The 26094-nt window shown below is 38.6% G+C and overlaps 1 protein-coding gene across 1 annotated transcript in view; it reads left to right on the top strand.

The window, feature by feature from the left end:
- LOC126184588 (protein vav) overlaps positions 1–26094 on the top strand; it is a 163635-nt gene that overhangs the window by 47448 nt on the left and 90093 nt on the right. The window contains exon 4 of the mRNA XM_049927024.1: positions 9648–9768. Coding sequence (XP_049782981.1) covers positions 9648–9768 — 121 coding nt within the window. The remainder of the gene's footprint in view (positions 1–9647; positions 9769–26094) is intronic.

Genomic DNA, 26094 nt, shown 5'->3' with positions numbered 1-26094 from the left:
TCACATAATTTTACCTGTATACTGTAATTAATAGACAAAGGTGTAGATGTTTGACTCAAGTCAGCTGATTTCAACCACTGTGGCCATTTCCAGCTGATCAATATGTACAGATAACTTGGAACAATTTTTGTGTGAAGTCCAAATTTCCTTAAGGGGCGTAGGACATCAAACGGGACGACTTTCTGCAGGAGAGACACCACAGGACATTTTAATTTCGACTGTCTATACTTTTTAAAATAAATTCATAAAACTTTATCAGAATGACCAGAAAGGATTCAGGATTTACACTTATAGTGGTGGAAGTTCAAAAATATAAGCAAATAGTTTATTTTTTTACATTTGTATTTCATCTTTTTTTCACTTACCATTGGCTGCATTTGTTGCTATAGGTACACTTTTCTTCATAAGTAAGGGAATTTCTTCAGTGAATTTTGCACAGCATACAAACCATACTTAGAGGTGTATGAAACTCTAGAATTTTCCAAATGTATTACAAACTGTCGTAAAAATTGAGATAATTATCTATAAAATTTGAGTTTTTTCTAAACATGAAGTTTAAAATATAACAGCACATTCATTTTTTCATAAATTAAATAATTTCTAGAGTTTTATACACCTGTAAGTATGGTTTGTATGCTTTGCTAAATTCATCGTAGAATCTCTCATACTTATGAAGAAAAGTGTACCTATAGCAACAAATGCAGCCAATGGTAAGTGAAAAAAGGTGAAATACAAATGTAAAAAAAAATAAACTATTTGCTTATATGTTTGAACTTCCACTGCTACATAGATTGTGGAACCTGAATCCTTCCTGGTCATGCTGACAAAATTTTATGAATTTATTCGTAAAAGTATAGACAGTGGAAATTAAAATGTCCTGTGGTTCTCCTGCTCCAAGATGGCCCGTTTGATGTCCTACCCCCGTTAAATATATCAGCTACCACGTATATTCTGAGGTCTATCTAGCAGTCAGCAATGTGTCTCCATACCCAGTCACTTACGTTTTTTAGTGAAGAATTAAGCACATGCAAATAAATGGTTAAATAAAGGTCGCTGTGTTACAATACGCTTTGAACCAGCAGTTTAATATCAGACTTAACATATAGCAATGTGAATGTACAGTGTCAGTCCAAAGTATCAGTGAATTGCAGTTTTAAATTATTATAAACATATTCGATGTTTATTCAAAAGTGTCAATATTTAGACAATAGACAATTAAGCAAATGGTAGAAAATATTTCGCACCAGCTGCAAACAGTGTAATAAAATTAATAATATAGATTTGTTCATTTCAGAATTAAAAAATAGATTTTTCAAGCCTGTATTGACATAAACATGAATGTAATATGGGTAGTCGTATGATGCAGTCAATTTAAATTACAGTAAGATAATTATCACTCAACTCATCATCCTGCAGAAGGTGGTTGGAGAAATGTGTAACAGAGAGAAATCAGGATCATGTCACTATCTTGAAATAGGTATTAAATTTGTGTGAAATGCTATTTTTATGTAATTATATAAAAAACAAGACCTATGTTTGCATCATGAGTTAGAGTACCAATTGTTTCGCTTCAGCAGTATTTTCATCATGTCCCAAGAGATACAAAACTCATCATACTAACTTATGCTAGCCTTCTTATGTAGAATGCATCAGACAGATTTTGAAATGTTGAACCATCCACAACCACGACTGCAATTTTTACAATTTTCTTGCCTTAATTTTACACTGTCAAGTATTGTGAATGTTCATTGCCCATTGCATGACTCACAACAGTTTACTAGGTTACATTGTGCAAAATATACCTGAATCAGTGTTCGCCATGTTCAGATTTATTGTTCAAACATGGAAATAGGAAAGGAAGGTTGGAGGTTAATTTCCCATTTGCAGTGAGGTCTTCAGTGATGTGTGTCAAACTGGTGCAGATCTGCAGAATGTTGTAGAATATGACACTAAATGAAATAGCTTTACTAACTACATGTTAATGATTATAGGAAAAAATAATGACAAAGAAATGTTGATTCCAAAACTTAAGCTGTCAAAATCAGTGGCACTGTTTTCGGATTCTAAATAGAAAAATGAGGAAATAAAGTTTTATGATATGGCAGTAAATACGATAAGAGAGAGAAACAAATAATTTATAAAAATGACTGTGGTGTCCCAGTGTTCCCCCATTCATTTTTTTCCTGCTATTCTCAAACCTTTTGTTTCACTCTTCTTTTCTTTAATTCCTAGATAAGGCACCTTTGCATCAGAACGCTCAAGCTCTACTACTTGTTTGATCTACCATTGCAGTACAGCTACATGATCTACTGTTGCAATATGACTGGCAGAATATATATACTCTGCAGCCTTCAGTTTTGCTTTCAGGTTCAGAATATAAAAACTGCATTCAGTAGGCAAATTTTCTTCTTGTACACAATTTGTTATGATACAGAGCATTTTCAAATGTATGCCCAACAAGTATCTTCCTAAGAGTGATTCCTTCTTCTTTTCATTTTGTCACTCAGTATTCAGTGGTTAATTGTGTCTAACTTTCCAGCTGCATGCTCTTTTATGATTCCAGGAAGCATTATGGAATGGTGTAGCGTGAGGGACAGTTGGGGTTGGAATGAGAGGGAACAGTAGGTGTTGTTTTTGTATGCTACATAATGAGGCCTGTTTCCAAAGATAAATGACTTTTGACATTTCCTTTCCGTTATGAATAACCTGTGTGAAATGATAAGGATCAATTTCCTATTAGGCACATATTTCATACTTACAGCAATACCTCTGTCATACCAACAGTTAGTAATATTAGTGGGGAAAGCAGTGACCGCAGCTGGATGCAATTCACAATAAAATGTACTTATTTTGAAGACAAAGAAGAAGCAATCTATGAGGATCTTTGCTATGTAACAATCTCTTCTTCACCTCCAGAGGTACAAATAAAGAAACTTACCCTATTTGCATGATCGTTTAATCTTTTAGCTTGTCTGGAACGCATGCAAAGCTGCTGGTACCGTTGTTGAAAATACATTTCTATATTTACATGTAATTCTGCTTACAGTTTTCATTTCCTTTATTATGATATTTAAAATTTTAATTCTCTTTCCATTGTCTCTGATATCATATATAATTATTGTTCTGCATTGATAGAATATCCAGGATGGAATGTACCATTTGTGTGAGGGTAAATCACCAACTGTAAGATGTGCTGAGCAACATACAGGCACATAGAAAAAACGAAAAATTGCTTAACTTTTGGACAGACCTTTGTCACAAAGTCATGCAATTTTTCTTCCTGTCTGCTGCCTAAGCATGTCTTGTATTAATGTAATAATAATTATTCTTCACTAAGGCTACCCACTAATATTTGATACATATAAACACCCTTTTAAATATCATAAAGAAGAATTTTTTTTAAACTTAGTTCTTCTTTATCAAGATTACCCTAATGCTTGAAAAGTGGTACAGTGTCATGCATGATTCATTTACCATCTCATTAAGCTACACGCTGATGCTGTATGCTCAAAGTTCAGCATTTCCAGAGATCATACACATTACTAGTTTCATTTATTTGAGATTTCCTCATTACGGCAGTTAGTCTATCAAGATAATTGTATTATATTATTTACTGAAGAATGCAGTGCGGGTATTCGACTCCTCTGCCATTGTTAAAATTCTGTCAGTATCCTCTACATCTTGGTTTTCTGGGTTCTAAACTATTTCCTTTTCCTTAAAATCTTCCAAAACTTTTCTTACCTTTATTTTTCTAACTTTTTCTGTAGATACTTAATTAATTGTTGTTTACATATCCTTTGGCAGTGGTATGTCTTCTTGTGGGTGCAGTCCTTTTATACTTTTTATTTTCATAACTTTGAGTTCATTATTATTAAATGACATGATTCATTATGGTGAACTACAGTAACATATGGTTTTTTAAACTGAGTTTGCAATGTGTCTTTTGTAAAGAAAAGTTCCAAGTCCGTGTGTGATACCAGGTTTGACTTGGCCATGAGACATTAACTTTCAACCTGAAAACCATTCAAGAACAGGGTAATACAGTACGAAATTTTTGGGGAGGGGCTCAGAATTACTAGGAAAGATAGGAAAACATGCAAACATATAAGAGAAGAGATTGGAGTGGAAGACATAATTAAAATGAAATTTAGATGGTCAGGAACATAGCCATATGAGCGGTTGATAGAGGGGTCAAGAAGAATTTTTGTAGCTTCCTGGATATAAGAAAAGACCAAGATTGTGATGTAAAGGAAGTTTGGTGGATGACATTAGAAAATGTGCATGAGCTACAGAGTTTGTTTTGCTGAGGACCATAAAAAGTCTAGTGGAGGCCTTTAGTAATGGATATCAAATGTCTGGTGATGATGGGAGGGAATGAGATTTTGCATACATATTAGAACTAATAACATAACGTGTAGATTCAGCATCATAAATATACACTACTGGCCATTAAAATTGCTACACCACAAAGATGACGTGCTACAGATGCGAAATTTACCCTAAAGGAAGAAGATGCTGTGATATGCAAATGATTACCTTTTCAGAGCATTCACACAAGGTTGGCGCCGGTGGCGACACCTACAACGTGCTGACATGAGGAAAGTTACCAACCGATTTCTCATACCACAAACAGCAGTTGACCGGCATTGCCTGATGAAACGTTGTTGTGATGCCTCGTGTAAGGAGGAGAAGTGCGTACCATCACGTTTCCGACTTTGATAAAGGTCGGATTGTAGCCTATCGCGATTGCGGTTTATCGTATCGTGACATTGCTGCTCGCGTTGGTCAAGATCCAATGACTGTTAGCAGAATATGGAACCGGTGGGTTCAGGAGGGTAATTCGGCCTCTTATCACTAGCAGTCGAGATGACAGGCACCTTATCCGCATGGCTGTAACAGACCATGCAGCCACATCTCGATCCCTGAGTCAACTGATGGGGACGTTTGCAAGACAACAACCATCTGCACGAACAGTTCGACGACGTTTGCAGTAGCATGGACTATCAGCTCGGAGACCATGGCTGCGGTTACACTTGACGCTGCATCACAGACAGGAGTGCCTGTGATGGTGTACTCAATGATGAACCTGGTTGCATGAATAACAAAACTTCATTTTTTCGGATGAATCCAGGTTTTGTTTACAGCATCATCATGGTCGCATCCGTGTTTGGCGACATTGCAGTGAACGCACATTGGAAGCGTGTATTCGTCATCGCCATACTGGCGTGATGGTATGAGGTGCCATTGGTTACACGTCTCGGTCACCTCTTTTTCGCATTGATGGCACTTTGAACAGTGGACGTTGCATTTCAGATGTGTTACGACCCGTGGCTCTACCCTTCATTCGATCCCTGCGAAACCCTACATTTCAGCAGGATTATGCACGACCACATGTTGCAGGTCCTGTACGGGCCTTTCTGGATACAGAAAATTTTTGACTGCTGCCCTGGCCAGCACTTTCTCTAGATCTCTCACCAACTGAAAACATCTGGTCAATGGTGGCCGAGCAACTGGCTCGTCACAATACGCCAGTCACCACTTTTGATGAAATGTGGTATCGTGTTGAAACTGCATGGGCAGCTGTACCTGTACACGCCATCCAAGCTCTGTTTGACTTAATGCCCAGGCGTATCAAGGCCAGAGGTGGTTGTTCTGGGTACTGATTTCTCAGGATCTATGCACCGAAATTGTGTGAAAATGTAACCACATGTCAGTTCTAGTATAATATATTTGTCCAATGAATACCCGTTTATCATCTGCATTTCTTCTTGGTGTAGCAATTTTAATGGCCAATAGTGTACTTTGGTGCTACTTTAAAATACCAGTACACACTATATCTTCAGAAGATTGACTTGACGTAAAATTAAAGGATTTCCTGTATGGCTGCCATGCTCAATATGTGACATGTGCTTTCAGTAAATTGTATTAGTTAACTTACTACACTTACATTCATTTGGGTGGAGCAGGACTCATCCCCATCTAGCCATCCTGATTAAGGTTTTCCATGGTATCTCTAAATTAATTCAAGTAAAGCTGGAATAGTCCTTCTAAAAAACGACATGGACAATTTCGTCTTCCATCTTTGCACTGAGTTTGTGCTCCATCTGTAATGGCCACTTTGTCCACAGGACATTGTCCCCTGATCTACCTTTTCAGTAAAATTTGAGTGCCACTTCTATTATGTTCTTACAGTTAACTTAACAGTACCTATAATAGTTGACCCACTCAGGACTGAAAACCTGTTGTGCAATATAAGATAATGTTCAGAGCATATTCCTGATTTGAATGTATTATAGTATGACAGAAGTCTAAAGCTTAATCCGCAGTTGCATACAACTCGCGAAGCAGAGCTTGTTCATGTGAAACAACAAATGGTTGAAAATATATCTTATAGGCTAAAGGGTCATAAATTTACTTTTTGATCAAATTACCAGTAACAGTGATAAATTTGTATTAGTGAAAAAGTCTTCAATAACCTCATTGCAGGTTTCAAGTCATCTGTTGTTACAAAGTGAGTGAGCTTGAGGTGGATAGTTAATATGGAATGAAGAGAAAATAATGTTGAACTAAACCAAGTGAGTGTAGCTGGTATGGATTGATTTAAAAAGCAACTTCACAAAAAAAGCTTCAGCACTGACACATTTCATAGTAATCAGATTCCATAAAAATTTATGTTAGTCAGGTGAAGCATACACTGGCCAGTAATTAAAATAAAAAATAAGCATAGGCATAATATCTCAGAATGAATCTCAGTTATAATGCTGACTTAGCACAAGTGCTTGCAATTTTGAGACATTGTACTTGTAATTAGTTTTCCTGTAACATAGACTGTAGTAAATATCAAAGTTGGTTGTTAGTTGGTGTATCCATAATCTAGGATTTTGAATTAAAAAAATTTTTTAGTGATCAAATTGCTTAGTAATGTTACACTTCATTCATATTGTCTGAAAACATTTGATGATGTATGATGTGGTTCAGTAAACTGATCCACATAATTTAAATTTTCCAGTCAGTTGAATGTGCTGCAAACACACCTCACTAGACGCAAATTTATTATTTGTTCATTAAATGTTGGGCATGCAGCCATGCAAATAAAATTTCTTCCACTGATATTTCGCCTGCGTATTGTGCGGCCATCCTCATATTGAGTCGCAAGAGTGACGACAAGGTGCCAAGCATGGCCATATATGCTCCACCGTGGCTAAATATTTGGCAGAAAAATATGTTGGTGAGCCAATAGTGTTCGTTGCAGGCCCCATAGACAAATCCTGTAGACGCTCATCCTTAGTCATCTTGTGAACTTTAGGAAGCCCATAAAATCTCTGTGGTACTGCACCTCGCACTTTTAAACTTCTTATGACATCCTTTGGTAGTGATGAAGCGTTCAGCAAGTCAGCAGTCCTTATTGTCACCTTGTTGGTAGGATCTTTGTTAATCTTCCGGTATGCCGGCCGGAGTGGCCGAGCGGTTAAAGGCGCTGCAGTCTGGAACCGCACGACCGCTACGGTCGCAGGTTCGAATCCTGCCTCGGGCATGGATGTGTGTGATGTCTTTAGGTTAGTTAGGTTTAAGTAGTTCTAAGTTCTAGGGGACTTATGACCACAGCAGTTGAGTCCCATAGTGCTCAGAGCCATTTGAACCAATCTTCCGGTATGCACCAGAATTAAGTAGACCACGTACCTCTTCCTTGTAGACTTCCTGAGGCAAAAGGACGTTAGCATTACCTTTATTAGCACAGAGGGCGAATGTGGCAGTATCCTCATGCAGCTTTCATATTGCAAATCTCTCTTCCTTGGAAACATTACTTCTTTGAGACGATGTTTCGTAATTGCTCGGCAGCTTTCACGTCTGATTTCTTCAGCTGAATCCTCTGATAGCGGTCGGACAGCTTCCTCAGTGGCACTAATAAAAGATGATGTCAGCAAAGTCTTTGGAGTAGGGGCAAAATTTAGCCCTTTACCTAAGACAGATAACATAGCTTCGTCCAGATCATTAATCATCAAATTTATGAGAGGACATCGAATAATAGAGTCCACCTGAGAAGGCTGGTCTAATCGGCTGTAGTTGGCAATCTGTCTTTTGGTAGTAGTTGGCAATCTATCTTTTGGTAGCCACTTCGTGAACCTAGTCAGACTTGGCCCATGTCGTGCCATGAATCCAGTCCCATGAGTCAGGAGATAAAACAGCCGCTATCTTCAAATGCAGATGATACAGGTGTTTAGAACCAATGCCCAACTTCCAACAAGTAAAACGAATTCTTTCTGTAACAATAGCAGAACTAGCCCTATGTAAAATTATATTTACTGCAGTGTTCTTGACAAAGTGAACCAACATTGCAAATTTTGGAACAACCCCATGGTCCCGGCAATTCAGTAAGAAACTCAAGGAGCTCAATAGTCTTGCTCTCTGGTGTCGTAATTTGTCCAAACTATGGACCCATGAAACCATCTCCTCTCCGAAGAGGTACTTGATGTGCATTTTCAACTTCTCACAGCGTAATGAATAGTCCATTAAATGTCAGAGATGCAGCTGTGCAAATAAAATTTCTTCCACTGATATTTCGGCTGTGTATCGTCAGGCCATCCTCAGAGTGAGTCGCAAGACTACTCATTACATCATGAGAAGTTGACAATGCACATCAAATTTATTATTCATTTATTCCCATTACATTATTGATATTCCAATGCTGTAAATAGCTTCACAAAAATTCATTGGAATTACTGCAGATGATTTTCAAAGTTATGACAATACTACCAATGTCACCACAATAGCACTGTAAAAAACTTTCTCCTGTACTGAAAGATTCCAACTAATTTTAAGTCTGTAGGAAAATGATTTATTTTTGTGGGGAAGGGGAGGGGGGGGGGAGTCAGAGATATTCAGTATATGATGCTGTGTTATAATATGTTGTTTTCAGGTTAATTGTCATTATATTTTCAGTCTCTCCTTGTATATGTTGCTGCCATCATTGTTATATTAAGGTGCATAGATTGAATTAAGTTTGTTTCATTGACATTAACTGCACCTATAATATCATATTAATTCTATCTGAAAAATAAAGATTTTTTTTGGCACTGTAACATTATTAAAAATTTGGCAATAATTCGGTCATTGAGAGGCACACCAGTGTAGGAGGACTAAGTGAGTAATTATATATGAGCTCACAAGAAATGTGTAAAGAGACATGAAACCAAAATAAAATTTCATATTAGCATAATGATAAATAGGATGTCTTTATTGTTGTTAAAGTATTTGCTTTTTCTTCTGTTTTCATAGTTTTATCAGATGCCCTGTCTTTATTGTGGTGTCTATTAAAGGTCTCTTGAATCTGAATCTTGGGTTGTGTATCACATTTAGTAATTAGTCGGTAAAATAGTTTGTATTTTTAGTGCTGAACCATCCTTTCTTTTCCCGTATGTAGGTAGCTTTGCACAATTTATATAATAATAGAGTGAGCTTGTTATTCCATTTCTTATGTGGTTTACATAGATGACCCACACAAGTTCCACACTTTCTAGCCCAGTTGCACTTGTTTTATGTTATAAGTAAAATAGAAAGTGCTGCATGAGAAGTTCAGTGTCTTATGTATCATTTCATAGCAACTGCATGCCCCATCAACTGTAGTTTTGTGTATGCATGTGTTGTAGTGATGATGAACCAATTCGAGGCTTCACTGATGAAGTGGAATATGGAAGTTACTACTCGCACATCCGTAGTGAAGATATCTACCATGATCTTTGTTCCATAAGCAGTCAGTCACAGACACAGGTGATGAGAGAATTTGCTTTACCTAAAAAACTTGCTTTTTTAAAAAATATGCAATGCTGTTCCTGTCCTAAAAACTGTGCTTAACTTGAGTTAACTTTTAAATTGGTAATTAAATAATCCTTATTTTATACAGGCATACAAATTTATTAATCCAATCCAATTTAAGATAGGTGGTGTTGAATATAAAAACCTGTGTATGTATGGGCGAGAGAGAGAGAGAGAGAGAGGGAGAGAGAGAGAGAGAGAAAGAAATTGTTTGCCGATTCGTGTATTTGTTGGCTTTCTGTTCCATTGGCATTTAGCCAGTTCAGCTTGTGTTTATTGGTACAATAAAGTCAAAAATTAGTATAGTTACTGGTAGGCACACACACACACACACACACACACACACACACACACACACACACACACACAAAACTAATCAAGCCCACGACTGCCGCCTTTCAAGGCAGTGACACACCTTCAAATCTCAGTAGCCTTAAGTTCATTAGTAGATTAATAGAGAGTAAGTTTCAGTAATAAAGTAAGGAGATTATGAAAGGTGTGCACAACTTTGGGATCTACCAATAGGCAGATACATCATCATCTAGCTCAGGCCAACAAGTTATAGATCATAAAGCTTTGCCACTATTTTCTGTCCATGCAATACTATTCTCTGGGAGTATTTATTTACTGTGGTGCATATTCTTTCAGCTGATCTGTGATTTCCTATTTTTGTCTTTCTCTTCGACATCCACTGTAATGTTAAAAATTGCTACTGTATATTTTCTTCCATTATTTAAACACACGGTTGTTTTTACTCAGGTGTGCCAATGTAAAATATTTAATACAGACATCTATACTGATGTGCTGATGATGCATCTAATTTTTTGAATACAATTGCATCACTTTGGTAATATTTCTAAAATATATAAGACAGTGCATGGCTGCACTCATATCATTACCACATAGCTGTATTCTGATCTGATTGCAGTAAATCAACACATTGGAAGATCTCTGTCCCCATTTCTTGGTATCCTAACAGTTGTCCTGTTCTGGTGATTTTTAATTGACATTCTTCAGCATTATACTTAAATATATGTAACATTCCTTGTCACTAAATAAATCTCGGGTGAACAGCCTGGTATGAGTGTGCGTAGGACACAATATTTCGGCAATCGACCACGTTGCCATCATCAGGTGCGCTGATGTAAAATATGCCTGGAGAAATTCAATCACATTCCTTGTCACATCAAATCTGGGTAAAATCTTGAGCTCTCAGTTGAAAGGCTTTGTCAGCCAAAACTGACTTGTGATGACTATTTGTAACTCACAGAGAGCTTGTGATTGGTCAGCAAAAATTATAATTACATTATGCTGCCAGAGATGGTAGCCATGTGTCTGCACTTGATGGTGCTAGCACTCTTGTAGGAACATTAACAATTCAATGCATTCTACCCAGATTTGACATGCTCATTATACTTAAATGCTAGAAAATTTGCTTCACCCAACTAAACTGCTCCATTCTCATTTGTTTATAGTCTAAGGCACTAATAAAGAATAAGAGTAACAAGGGTTGATGGTCTTGTGTTGTAAGAATTTTGGTGATGTGTGGTAAAGTAATCATGTATTTTTAAAAGACTTATGTTTGTAATTGTTGTGAAGTTATAAAAACAATAACATGCAACATTAGCCAACACCACCACAGAACCACCTGAATGTCTAATGGAAGAAAATATTCTGTGAGAGGCATAAGCTTCTTCATGCACCTTCCTCGTGCATTACATGTTTTTAGAAACAATGTGAGAGGAACTGGTTCCACCTTTTTACTCTCACACATAATACTTGGTACTTTCTTACCAAGTCAGAGGTATGTGGAATGTAAGTGAGATGTATATGTACAATGATTTTGGTATACTAATTCAGTTCAGGCTTCAGATGTGCTTTTTAGTCTCCACAGTCATCTGTGACAATGCTTTCCATTGTTCAGTGATCATAGTTACTGAGAACTGATTTTCATCTCCTATTATTCTTTATCCATAATGACTTACATTGGGTTGAATGTGTCCTCATCACCTATGACAGCACACTGACAATTTAATTTCATTCATCATAATCGGTGTTTTTAGAAAGTCTGCAACTTTGGGTAAAACACTGCACATGTCGCATTTTTTCATGCATAGCATTACGTGTTTCTCATTATCAAGTGTGTGTGTGTGTGTGTGTGTGTGTGTGTGTGTGTGTATTTCTGCCCTCATTGTGTGGAAATCAACACACACAGACCATCACTCACACTGTTTGTTTGTGTGAAATCAAAATGTGGTTGAAAGATATTACATCAGTATAGCTTCCCAAAGAGTTTGGATTCAGTCATAAGAGTTCTATTTTACGTGGATTACATTGTTTGGATAAAGTTGTCACTTATAACTTCTATCCTAGCACTACTGACTATTTAGGTTATTGATTATGCTTTATATCTGTTTTATACTATTTTATTCCCCCCCCCCCCCTTGAACCTTGGACCTTGCCATTGGTGGGGAGGCTTGCGTGCCTCAGCGATACAGATGGCCGTACCGTAGGTGCAACCACAGCGGAGGGGTATCTGTTGAGAGGCCAGACAAACATGTGGTTCCTGAAGAGGGGCAGCAGCCTTTTCAGTAGTTGCAGGGGCAACAGTCTGGAAGATTGACTGATCTGGCATTGTAACATTAACCAAAATGGCCTTGCTGTGCTGGTACTGCGAACGGCTGAAAGCAAGGGGAAACTACAGCCGTAATTTTTCCCGAGGGCATGCAGCTTTACTGTATGATTAAATGATGATGGCGTCCTCTTGGGTAAAATATTCCGGAGGTAAAATATTCCCCCATTCAGCTCTCTGGGCAGGGACTACTCAAGAGGACGTCGTTATCAGGAGAAAGAAAACTGGCATTCTACGAATCGGAGCGTGGAATGCCCGATTCCTTAATCGGGCAGGTAGGTTAGAAAATTTAAAAAGGGAAATGGATAGGTTAAATTTAGATACAGTGGGAATTAGTGAAGTTCGGTGGCAGGAGGAACAAGACTTTTGGTCAGGTGAATACAGGGTTATAAATACAAAATCAAATAGGGGTAATGCAGGAGTAGGTTTAATAATTAATAAAAAATAGGAGTGCAGGTAAGCTACTACCAGCAGCATAGTGAACGCATTATTGTGGCCAAGATAGACACAAAGCCCATGCCTACTACAGTAGTACAAGTTTATATGCCAACTAGCTCTGCTGATGACGAAGAAATTGATGAAATGTATGATGATATGAAAGAAATTATTCAGGTAGTGAAGGGAGACAAAAATTTAATAGTCATGGGTAATTGGAATTCGAGAGTAGGAAAAGGGAGAGAAGGAAACATAGTAGGTGAATATGTATTGGAGGGAAGAAATGAAAGAGGAAGCCGTCGTAGAATTTTGCACAGAGCATAACTTAATCATAGCTAACACTTGGTTCAAGAATCACAAAAGAAGGTTGTATACATGGAAGAAACATGGAGATACTGACAAGTTTCAGATAGATTATATAATGGTAAGACAGAGATTTAGGAACCAGATTTTAAATTGTAAGACATTTCCAGGGGCAGATGTGGACTCTGACCACAATCTATTGGTTGGGGGTTTATGGGCGCTCAACAGCGAGGTCATCAGCCCACAATCTATTGGTTATGAACTGTAGGTTAAAATTTAAGAAACTGCAAAACGGTGGCAACTTAAATAGATGGGACCTGGATAAACTGACTAAACCAGAGGTTGTACAAAGTTTCAGGGAGAACATAAGGGAACAATTGACAAGAATGGAGGGAGACCTTTGGAGAGAAGAGAACCACTTGTATGAATATCAAGAGCTCAGATGGAAACCCAGTTCTAAGCAAAGAAGGGAAGGCAGAAAGGTGGAAGGAGTATATAGAGGGTTTATACAAGGCGATGTACTTGAGGACAATATTATGGAAATGGAAGAGGATGTAGATGAAGACGAAATGGGAGATAAGATACTGCGTGGAGAGTTTGACAGAGCACTGAAAGACCTGAGTCGAAACAAGGCCCCGGGAGTAGACAACATTCCTTTAGAACTACTGACAGCCTTGGGAGAGCCAGTCATGACAAAACTGTACCATCTGGTGAGCAAGATGTATGAGATAGGTGAAATACCCTCAGACTTCAAGAAGAATATAATAATTCCAATCCCAAAGAAAGCAGGTGTTGACAGATGTGAAAATTACCGAACTATCAGTTTAATAAGTCACAGCTGCAAAATACTAATGCAAATTCTTTACAGACGAATGGAAAAACTGGTAGAAGCCGATCTCTGGGAAGATCAGTTTGGATTCCGTAGAAATGTTGGAACACGTGAGGCAATACTAACCTTACAACTTATCTTAGAAGAAAGATTAAGAAAAGGCAAACCTACGTTTCTAGCATTTGTAGACTTAGAGAAAGCTATTGACAATTTTGACTGGAATACTCTCTTTCAAATTCTGAAGGTGGCAGGGGTAAAATACAGAGAGCGAAAGGCTATTTACAGTTTGTACAGAAACCAGATGGCAGTTATAAGAGTCGAGGGGCATGAAAGGGAAGCAGTGGTTGGGAAAGGAGTAAGACAGGGTTGTAGCCTCTCCCCGATGTTATTCAATCTGTATATTGAGCAAGCAGTAAAGGAAACAAAAGAAAAATTCGGAGTAGGTATTAAAATTCAAGGAGAAGAAGTAAAAACTTTGAGGTTCGCCGATGACATTGTAATTCTGTCAGAGACAGCAAAGGACTTGGAAGAGCAGTTGAACGGAATGGACAGTGTCTTGAAAGGAGGATATAAGATGAACATCAACAAAAGCAAAACGAGGATAATGGAATGTAGTCAAATTAAATCGGGTGATGCTGAGGGAATTAGATTAGGAAATGAGACGCTTAAAGTAGTAAAGGAGTTTTGCTATTTAGGGAGTAAAATAACAGATGAGGGTCGAAGTAGAGAGGATATAAAATGTAGACTGGCGATGGCAAGGAAAGCGTTTCTGAAGACGAGAAATTTGTTAACATCGAGTATAGATTTAAGTGTCAGGAAGTCGTTTCTGAAAGTATTTGTATGGAGTGTAGCCATGTATGGAAGTGAAACATGGACGATAAATAGTTTGGACAAGAGAATAGAAGCTTTCGAAATATGGTGCTACAGAAGAATGCTGAAGATTAGATGGGTAGATCACATAACTAATGAGGAGGTATTGAATAGAATTGGGGAGAAGAGGAGTTTGTGGCACAACTTGACAAAGAGAATGGACCAGTTGGTAGGACATGTTTTGAGGCATCAAGGGATCACAAATTTAGAATTGGAGGGCAACATGGAGGGTAAAAATCGTAGGGGGAAACCAAGAGATGAATACACTAAGCAGATTCAGAAGGATGTAGGTTGCAGTAAGTACTGGGAGATGAAGAAGCTTGCACAGGATAGAGTAGCATGGAGAGCTGCATCAAACCAGTCTCAAGACTGAAGACCGCAACAACAACAACAACTATTTTATTGTACTTATTTTGGGAAGGGGGAACGTGGTTATAGCAAACGAACTTAGGTCACATAAAGTAAAAGTAGCTTTTGTCACTAACAACAGAATACAACAGAAATTTGTTCACATCTTAAAAATAAGAAAAGATAATTTCCAAGACTTGGAAATACTTAAAATCACGTGTAAAACTTGAAATAAACTCTTGAAGTGTGTCATGCTATGCATGGGAAAAAAGTAACTGGTGCAGTGTTTTGTGATTCAAATCATGAACACATCAACAGCCTTCATTTTGCCTCATTTGTATTAGATCAGCAACTTGAACAAATATCCAACTCATGGCCTACAATATTGTAAACTATCGTTTTCACTACAGCAATGAATGAGAGTTTCATAAAGATGTTTTTAATCTATAACTTAAGTGTTTTACATTTTTCAAAGTTACCTGTACAGGCAGCAAAGCCAAAGTAAGCCCAGAAAAATTTATGAGCTGATAGAAACGAGTAATCTGATTGAGATGAGTAGGAAGAGTGATGACAGTGGATAACAAAGACAATATATGATGATAATTTAAAAAGTTACATAGGAAAAATACAGGATCCAGAGAACAATGGTTGAATAATATATGTGGGTATACACTGATCAGCCAAACCATTGTGACTACTGCCCACTGTGATGTTGGATGCTGCCTGGTAGCATTGTGGGTACGTGATAATGTTACAAAAGTATGTTAAGTGGTGCAGACATGGACGGGGGATCACTCTAGTGAAGATATTGGTTGCAAATGGGGAAAGTTATTGAGATAAGCAACTTTGATAAAGGACAGATTATTATTATTATGCAGAGCCTGAGAATGATTGTCTCAAAAATGGCAGAGCTGGCCGAATGGTCACGTGCTACTGTCATGAGCGTCCACGGAAGGAGGTAGAAGGGCATTGAAACTACCATTAGGCACTAAGTGGTTATATGTCCACAATTCTTCTTGTCTGCTCTGTAAAGTAGGATAGATGGTGATCAGTGGCATCTCTGTCGAAAAAGCATAATGCCGGCACACACACAAGTGTTTCAGAGTACATCTTTTGTTGTACATTGTTGAATATGGAGCTCTGCAGCAGAACACCCCTACATGTTCACATGTTGACCCAACAACATTGTCAGTTACGAATGCAGTGGGCGTGGGACCATTGGGATTCGACTGGCAATCAATAGAAATGTGTCAGCTCTTCGGGTGAATCACATTTTTGCTACACTAGGTCAGTGGTCATCTCCACAAACATGGTCATCAAAGTGAACGGTGGCTCAAAATGTGCAGCACGTAATGGACATAGGCTGGTGGGAGTCATATTATTCTATGGGAGACATTCTCCTGTGCCTCCATGGGACCTGTGGTAGTAATCGAAGATACTCTGACAGCTGCAAACCAATTGCAACCCTTCATGCTTAATGTCTTCCCCGACGATGATGTCAACGTACAGCAATATAATCGTCTCTGTCTTGGAGCCACTGTGCTACGAGGAAAATTATAGTGAACTCATGTTGATGTCTCAGTGACCATTGACCTATGAAACCCATCTGGTTTGCTATCAGGAATCATCACTGCGTACGCAAATCAGGAGCCCATTATTTACATGAATTATGCATAGACATCTAATGCCACATACCTCCACAAACCTACCGACAAACTGTCAGATCCATGATATGCAGAAACAATTATGTATTTTGTTCCAAAGACGGACAATCGAGCTATTAAGCAGGTGGTCATAATGTTTTGGCTCACCAGTGTATAGGAAAAGACATGAGAATGTAATGACTAAATAAGCCCACAAAACAGATCAAGAAATAACAGTTTGCGGAAAGGGCAAGATCTTGTGTGGTAAAAGGTATGCGAGGAAACCTATTATTGGATGCAGATGAAGTAACTGACAAATGGAAGCTCCAGGTCCATCTTCAGTGTCAGTTGCTCTCTGACAGATTTGTAGAGAAACAAAATGGAAGATGAAGTTTTCAAAATTATAAACTTCTGTTATGAGTATTGGTCTCTCCCAGATGGTTTTGCTCATTCACAAAGAAAGGGCTTCAACAGACTGCTCCATTTACTGAATTAAAAGCCCAATTTCACATACAGCAAAAATACATTCATAATGTAAAATAGGATAATGTGTAAAAGGGAATCAGAACTTTAAGGAGTTATTCAGGGTGTCCATAATTAAGGTTCCAGTTTCAAAACACTTTAGAAATAGAGCCACTGCTTAGAATGACATCAAATTTGAACAGCACATAATTGACATGGGGAAAAAAAGGCACACAAAAGTTTCACCAATAGATGACACCATGAGCATCTTAATGTAAATGGGGTTGGCTACGAATGACAGATAAGTCACAATATAATGGCTATGGCTTCAGTTGCACACATTACAAAGATCGTACTGTTCAATGTGCGTTACTGCAAAAGTTCAGCTATCAACAGTTGAAGCACTATTAGTTAGGTAAGCCCATCCACCACAGCAAGGTAATACTACAACAGATGGGAATAATAGGTTTTTAACTGTCCTGAGGGCAAAAACTACATAAGAAGCAAAATGATATCAGTTTTCAGTTGTCGTGGAGCTAAAAGCCACATAAAAATGAAATATGACATTAAAAGGAAAATTACTTTGGTTTTTAATTGTCGTGAGACTGGTGTAAGACACGTTCAATATGCTGTCCACCATTTTCTGTCACATGTTGTAATCGAGAAACAACGAGTTCCACAAAAGGTCGGAGTGTCTCCAGAGGTCACATTCAGAATGTGTTGCCCAATGCATGCCTTCAATTCAGCTACATTCATAATTGGGTCACTGAACACATCTTTCAGATAACCTCACAGGCAGAAATCACACATATCAAGTGATTTGGACAGCCAGGTTGTAGATAAATAATAGCTGATAATTCTAGCATTTCCAAAATGCTTCTGCAGGAACCACTTCACTGGCTGTGGAATGTGCAAAGCAGTGCCATCATGCATAAAAATGATTCTTCCCATAGTGTTTACCAGTGATGGTACAGGTAACAGGACCTGCAGAACTCGTCTCTTCGAAAAAATACTCGTGTACGATAAATGGTGCTGTCAACCCGCATCATGAAGTCACATTTGCAGAATAAGTGGTGCCGGTTGATGTAAAGTGGTACCGGTTGATGTGTGTGCTGATTTTCTATTGCCCATATTCTGCAATTCTGTGTATTGGCATGTCCTTGGAGGTGGAAATGAAGTTTGTCTGTCCACAGAATGTTCCATGGCCATTCATTATCCACTTCCATGTGAGCAAGAAATTCAAGAACAAACATTTGTCTTGCTTGCAGGTCAGCAGGAAGCAACTCCTGAACATGTGTGATTTTGTATTTATAACAACGCAGGATGTGTCATTCAGTCACCATTCTTGTAAAAGAGCTTTAGGAGCAGCATACAATCCTTCATGGAGACAGTCATTTTGGGCATCTTGGACACAAATTGAGGAACAGCCGTGTGTGACACATCTGTTGGTGTGCATGTGCTGACACTTACAGCTCCATCTTTTGGTCAAATTTTCTTTTTTTTTTCCTTTTTTTCCAGTGGTTCTCTTTCTACAGTGCTTTGGAACTGAAACATTAATTAGGGACACACTGTATTTTTAAACCAAAAATGGGTTAAGAGAAGCAGTTATGGAACTCTGGATCTTAACTACACTCCTGGAAATTGAAATAAGAACACCGTGAATTCATTGTCCCAGGAAGGGGAAACTTTATTGATACATTCCTGGGGTCAGATACATCACATGATCACACTGACAGAACCACAGGCACATAGACACAGGCAACAGAGCATGCACAATGTCGGCACTAGTACAGTGTATATCCACCTTTCGCAGCAATGCAGGCTGCTATTCTCCCATGGAGACGATCATAGAGATGCTGGATGTAGTCCTGTGGAACGGCTTGCCATGCCATTTCCACCTGGCGCCTCAGTTGGACCAGCGTTTGTGCTGGACGTGCAGACCGCGTGAGACAACGCTTCATCCAGTCCCAAACATGCTCAATGGGGGACAGATCCGGAGATCTTGCTGGCCAGGGTAGTTGACTTACACCTTCTAGAGCACGTTGGGTGGCACGGGATACATGCGGACGTGCATTGTCCTGTTGGAACAGCAAGTTCCCTTGCCGGTCTAGGAATGGTAGAACGATGGGTTCGATGACGGTTTGGATGTACCGTGCACTATTCAGTGTCCCCTCGACGATCACCAGTGGTGTACGGCCAGTGTAGGAGATCGCTCCCCACACCATGATGCCGGGTGTTGGCCCTGTGTGCCTCGGTCGTATGCAGTCCTGATTGTGGCGCTCACCTGCACGGCGCCAAACACGCATACGACCATCATTGGCACCAAGGCAGAAGCGACTCTCATCGCTGAAGACGACACGTCTCCATTCGTCCCTCCATTCACGCCTGTCGCGACACCACTGGAGGCGGGCTGCACGATGTTGGGGCGTGAGCGGAAGACGGCCTAACGGTGTGCGGGACCGTAGCCCAGCTTCATGGAGACGGTTACGAATGGTCCTCGCCGATACCCCAGGACCAACAGTGTCCCTAATTTGCTGGGAAGTGGCGGTGTGGTCCCCTATGGCACTGCGTAGGATCCTACGGTCTTGGCGTGCATCGCTGCGGTCCGGTCCCAGGTCGACAGGCACGTGCACCTTCCGCCGACCACTGGCGACAACATCGATGTACTGTGGAGACCTCACGCCCCACGTGTTGAGCAATTCGGCGGTATGACCACCCGACCTCCCGCATGCCCACTATACGCCCTCGCTCAAAGTCCGTCAACTGCACATACGGTTCACGTCCACGCTGTCGCGGCATGCTACCAGTGTTAAAGACTGCGATGGAGCTCCGTATGCCACGGCAAACTGGCTGACACTGACGGCGGCAGTGCACAAATGCTGCGCAGCTAGCGCCATTCGACGGCCAACACCGCGGTTCCTGGTGTGTCCGCTGTGCCGTGCGTGTGATCATTGCTTGTACAGCCCTCTCGCAGTGTCCGGAGCAAGTATGGTGGGTCTGACACACCGGTGTCAATGTGTTCTCTTTTCCATTTCCAGGAGTGTACATTGGAAGTTAGAAGATACAGAGATTTATGTGTAGCCTCTATTGATTTAGACAATGCATTTCACAGTGTTAGCTGGTAAAAAAAACTCTTCATGATATTGAAGATATGCAAACTGGAAATATAGGAAAAGAATATTAAACATATACAAAAACTAAACTGTGAGTATAGAGACTGATGGAGAGCAGTGTGAAGGTAGAATTAGAAAAGCATTCATATGAGGTTGTTCATTGTACCCGTATTTATTTAACCTTGTCATCAAAACTGCTATGAAGATTTTCAGAGGGGGGGGGGGGGGGGGGACCTTGTAGTTACTGTTCACAAAAAGGAAAACAAAATTGTGTGGATATTTATTTAGACATGATAACTTTTTGACAAATATTTGGAGGTAAAAAGTTTGGTAAGGAAAAGCAATAGGACACTGAGAAAGAGAATAGTAACTCTGTTGCAGATAAAAGGTTATAATTATCAAGAATTACAAGTGTATACTTAGTCCTGAAATTTCTCCTGTTTCAATGTATAGTTTTGCAAATGTTCTTAATTTTGTTGCTGTAACAGTATGTTTAGTTATCTTGGGATTTTTATCTTTTTTTTTTTACGTCTAGGCTTTTCTTGTTTTTATTTGTAAACAACTGTAGGTAGGTACACTAGCTGCAGGAAGTTGTTTTTTTTTTTTTCAGCTAAAGTGAATGGAAATTAATCTCAAGGTCTGAAACCAATGTTTTCTATAGAAACCTGTTGGAAGGTGAAAGAGTTTTCAGAATGAGAAACAAGTTACTCAGAATTCTCATTAAGCAACTCATCCTTTCTATTACAAGAACATATTGGTAGATTTTGTTTCACTGTTCAGAATGAATTTTTAAGTGTAATAGCTCAAAAGTCGTTAGAATCTTTGCTGTTGCCCAAGTAATTACTCTCCAACATACTGTGAGTATATTAATGAAACTTATCTGTTGCAGCCTGCAACATGCGTTGTTGACTTCACAATATAATTGATTTGTGCAACTCTTTTTACTGCTTAGCATGCTTGCCATTTTCTGAGTATGTCATAGAGTATTCAGCTAAAATGTGAATGCATATTTTCATATTATGTTAGACATAGTCTTTTACTTGTCATACAGTTTTCACTTTAGCACCAGTTTTTTTTGTTATTACCATTTCATGTTGCCTTGGTAACATCCCAGCCAATTTTCTCGTACAATTATTACTGCTGTTACTAAAATGCAATGTAAGTATATTTTTATCAAATTGATTTTTTTAAATATTTTTTCCAGTAGATTTCCAGTCTTGTTTATAAAGACTATTGAACTAATGAAGTCTTGTTTTCATCACCATGAAAATCCTGTTAAACAAGATATTGTTTCTTTACTCAAGTAAAGAAGATAAAAGAGGAATTTATACTGTCTTGTAGCAACAATGTTGTATGTGGTGATTAATTCAGTATTTGTGCTATTGTCCTTACCTTTTTATCATCACAGCAGATGTGATATTACTGTCTTCAGTCAGAATTCAAATAACAAGTCATGCTTCTCTGCAAAAGTAATGAATCTGAAATTATGATGGAATACAGTGTCTATGGAAGCATTATTGAAGCAAGCTCAAAGGAATATACCATGTGTAGTGTTTAGTGATTATTTGGGATCACTACATTTGACCCAAAGGTTAAAACTTATTTGATTAACATTCATGACTCAATCACATATACAGCTTTGACAAATATACCTATTTCTTCATATTACCAATTAGCCACTCAAACATTAATAAAATTGATGTCAAAGTGAAGGCAGTTGGTCAGAAGTGACAAAAATATGTATTCAGAGTAGATACTGTTTAAATAAGGTAAAATAGTGTGTTCGGTCTACATAAAATAAGTGTAGATATTTCCTGCATGTTCCAGTACATCAAAAATGAAGAGCTGTAAAGTAGCTGGTCCAGACCAAATACCTGCTGAGCCACGGACAGTGCTCACAACTAGATGATTTCAGGTGGCTCACACAACTCTTCAACAATGTTTCGAAATATGATATTGTGCATAGAAAATAAGTATGCTGGTACCTTTCCTGAAAAACAAAGGAGACATGCATGATTGTGAAAACTACAGAGTTGTGAACATACTTTATATATCTTCAGAAACTGAGGAAAAAATCATGAACAAGTGGCTTATAAAACTAGTAAACAATAACTGAAAAATAATTTGGTTTTACCCAAGAAATGTGCATATCAACAAACAAATGCTGTGGCTGGTATTTATTGTTCTAGAAAAAGCCTTTTATTATGTGCCATGATCATTAATATGGCAGTTTTGGAGTGCACACAATGTACCCAAACAAACATTATAGCAAGTACAGAGAGTCCAAAGAGTATTCGTCTAGCTGTACGTGTGTTTTTTAAGTAAGTCTGTGACTTATGAAAAGAAGCGAATACAAAATCTGCAGAGCCTGTCCTGTGGACTTTACCTCAGTAAATCATTTTTATTGAAAGACAGAGAAGAAAATGGATTCATAGTGATTAAAAGGTTAACAAATTAGAAAATTTCATACAAGAGCTACTTCATAAAGAATTCATCTACCATCGAAATATGCCTAAAATTCGCACCCAGGGCTGAAACTTTAATGCTGATCCACAACATACTAGCATCAACCATTCGCAACCACAATCTGCCACCTATTGTTGTTGTTTTGAGCAGTGTCATGACAGTGCAGCTTGTAACATGAGCCGCAAGGGTAGTGAGAGTCTAAACCTGTCTTGTATTTAAAAAACTTACTCTGTAATTGTTTTCTGGGTTGCCTCTCAACCTAAGTTTTGAGTCTGAGCTTGAGGAATTTACTTTGTCATTCTGTTGTGGATGCATACACTGTTTACAGTTTCCACTTACGTTACTTGTTACTAGTTAGTATCCATTCCACACTATTCTGGTTAACGTCTGTCCAGTCAGGTCAGCAGCTGCACATCCAGGAGCAGATGTTAGTTACCCTGGCACTGCAGCAAGTTGCTGGCAAGTAGGTGTGACTGTTGCCCAGCACAAAGTGATCTTTGTCTACTGGAGTGTCCTCGGTCCCACTCCAAATTCTATGATGACGCGTTATGTACCTGTGTCGGTAGTTGTGTGGTCGGTTGATCTCCTCCTTTCTGCCTGGTATGTTTCAACCCCCAAAGGTGACTGAGTGTTGAACAGGAATGTGGACCCAAAGAGATCCTATTGCTGACTTCCGTGTTGAAGTTCAGTGCTAGCAGCACCATGCAATATCATGTTATCAGAAGTCAGTCAGTTTTTAGATGGAAGGTGGGCGGCAAGCAGCATGAAGTTCATCAGGTGAAGACCATCATCTCTTGTACATCATTGGCTAATTAATAAACCGTGCTGGAGCATCTAGGACATAGATTCACTACAGTGTATAATCTTGGAATCGAGTGCTTACTACGGTGTGCAATCTTGGAATCGAGTGCTTACTACGGTGTGCAATCTTGGAATCGAGTGCTATTACTGTGAATGCCATTGATCCCAATTATTAGTACATGACAAGAGCTGGAATGCTGGAGTATTTAAAGGGAGTGAGCCTGAAGCTCTGACATGAGGCTCGATTCATAATGACCACATGTGTGCACTTATTTTTCTATATTCACTTAACAGGTTATTAACTGCTGTGTCAGTTCCTTGCTGCATGCTCTTGTGTAAGATATAGGACTTCTTGCACTAAGTCTTAATTAGCTAACGAATATGCTTGCCTTGCTTCCTTTGGTTTTCTGTCACATTGTTAATGAATTTTAATAAAAAAATTCTGATTTCTTAACTCTTAATATTCAGTGACATGACAATATTGAGAAAGCTGCCATGGACTGTACACACTTATTCATCAACTGATGAAGATATGAGGATCGTCTTAAGGGGGAAATCAAGAAAAATCCAAAAATCAGTCCTCTTAAGTTGACTGGGGAGTCTAAAGTCAAGGGTAAGGTGCTATGTGCCAATAAAGTGAGAATTACCTGTAAGGAATGCAGATGTAGTGGCTGGGTAGCACGCAAGATTTTTTGGATCATCTGAGGAAACATCAATTTTGTACAGGAATGTAGGTTCAAGGAGGAAGACTTCTGGAGTAGAGTTATATATTCTGATAACATAGTATAACATATGCTAGTTGAATGGCAGGCAAATAGTGTGATGGAAAAAAAAGAAAAGAAAAACCAGAAATGCTGCCACAGTGAAATGTGGTGGGGGTTCCGTGATGGGGGGTACAGCTGTTGGAAAAATGCATTTTATAGAGAATTACAAAATATTATAAAAGATCACAATATGTATGTCACCACCTTGAAGGAAAATCTAAATGCTAGTACCAAAAAAGTAGGTTTTCAAGTAAGTTATATCTTTCAACAGGACAATGATCTGAAGCATATGACTAGAAATATGTACAATACAATGAAACAACTCAACACCCCTCTCAGATCCCACATATTAAACTCATTTAATACCTTTGGAAAGTGCTGAAAGAGAATATCAGGAAAAGGCAAATTTCTAACACAAAAGACTTAAAACAAGCCCTTGCAGAAGAGTGGGACAAAATTTGATCCTCTGTAACAACAAACTTTGTCAGGTCTGTGCCCAGACAGCTGCAAAGGGAAAGCACATGAAATATTAATTTTTGTAATTTAAACAATGTTTTCAGGCCCTAAATGTCAAAATAAATGAATGGATGAATACTTATGAAGTAGCTTTTGTATGAGATTTTCTATTTTGTAAACCTTGTTATCACTATGAATGCGTTTTGTTCCTGGTCTTTCTGTAAAAATAACTTACTAAGGTACTTTCCACAGGATTGGCTTTCCACATTTTGTGTTAATTCTTTTTACATGCCACAGACTTACTTTTATGAAAAATATACAGCTAGGCAAATACTTTTTGGACTCACTGTATGTACAGCTTTGCCCAGAAGTGTTTCAGAAGCCTAGCTGGATAATCAGAGAGGTTCGTTGTAAATGTTGGGATTCATCAAGGCAGCACTCTCAGCCCAGTACTTTTCAACACTGTTGTGATTTATCTGACAGCCTGACTTCAAAATTCCACAACTTCAGGATCTTTGATATGCTAATGATGTGGTGTTGATATTGGAACACAACTGGAAAGCTCATGTGACCTTGGAGCTTTGGAAAGAGGCAAAAGAGAGTGCCAGTATATGTATCTGTAAAACTAAAATAGAATCAGTGCTGTGCCTCTTTGTCAGCAATACATCCAGCCTACCCATTGACGATGATGATGGTGATAATTATGGTAATAGGATGATATCAAACTCAAAGGAACTAAATTACTAAGAATTAGCAGATTCAAATATCTATGATCACTATTATAAAAGTTGATGCAGATGTTACTCGTCAGGTAGCCATACGGAACACTGACTGAGAGGGTACATCATCATCTTACACAGGCCAGATGACTATGTCATGGAGAAAAAGGCTTTCCATAGCAGCAGGTAAGAGAAGACGCAGACCTCTGACCACCTGCCTGTCAGTTGTCAAAAAAGGCATGAAGAAGATGGACCTGGTCGAACAAGAATATACCAACGAAGTAAATAATACTTCAACTTTAGGAAAGCTGAATCCAAGCTACAGGACTGTGCAAGGAGGAAAGAGAAAACTCTGGTATAATAATAGTTAATAATACTAGTAGTAATAATAATGACAATAATAATAATAATAATAATAATAATAACAAAAGAAATAAACA

This window comes from Schistocerca cancellata, chromosome 4 (genome assembly GCF_023864275.1).
Source record: "Schistocerca cancellata isolate TAMUIC-IGC-003103 chromosome 4, iqSchCanc2.1, whole genome shotgun sequence".
Classification (NCBI taxonomy): Eukaryota; Metazoa; Arthropoda; class Insecta; order Orthoptera; family Acrididae; genus Schistocerca; species Schistocerca cancellata.
Note: the sequence above shows the minus strand (reverse complement) of the source record. Positions and strands in the feature narration are given on the sequence as shown.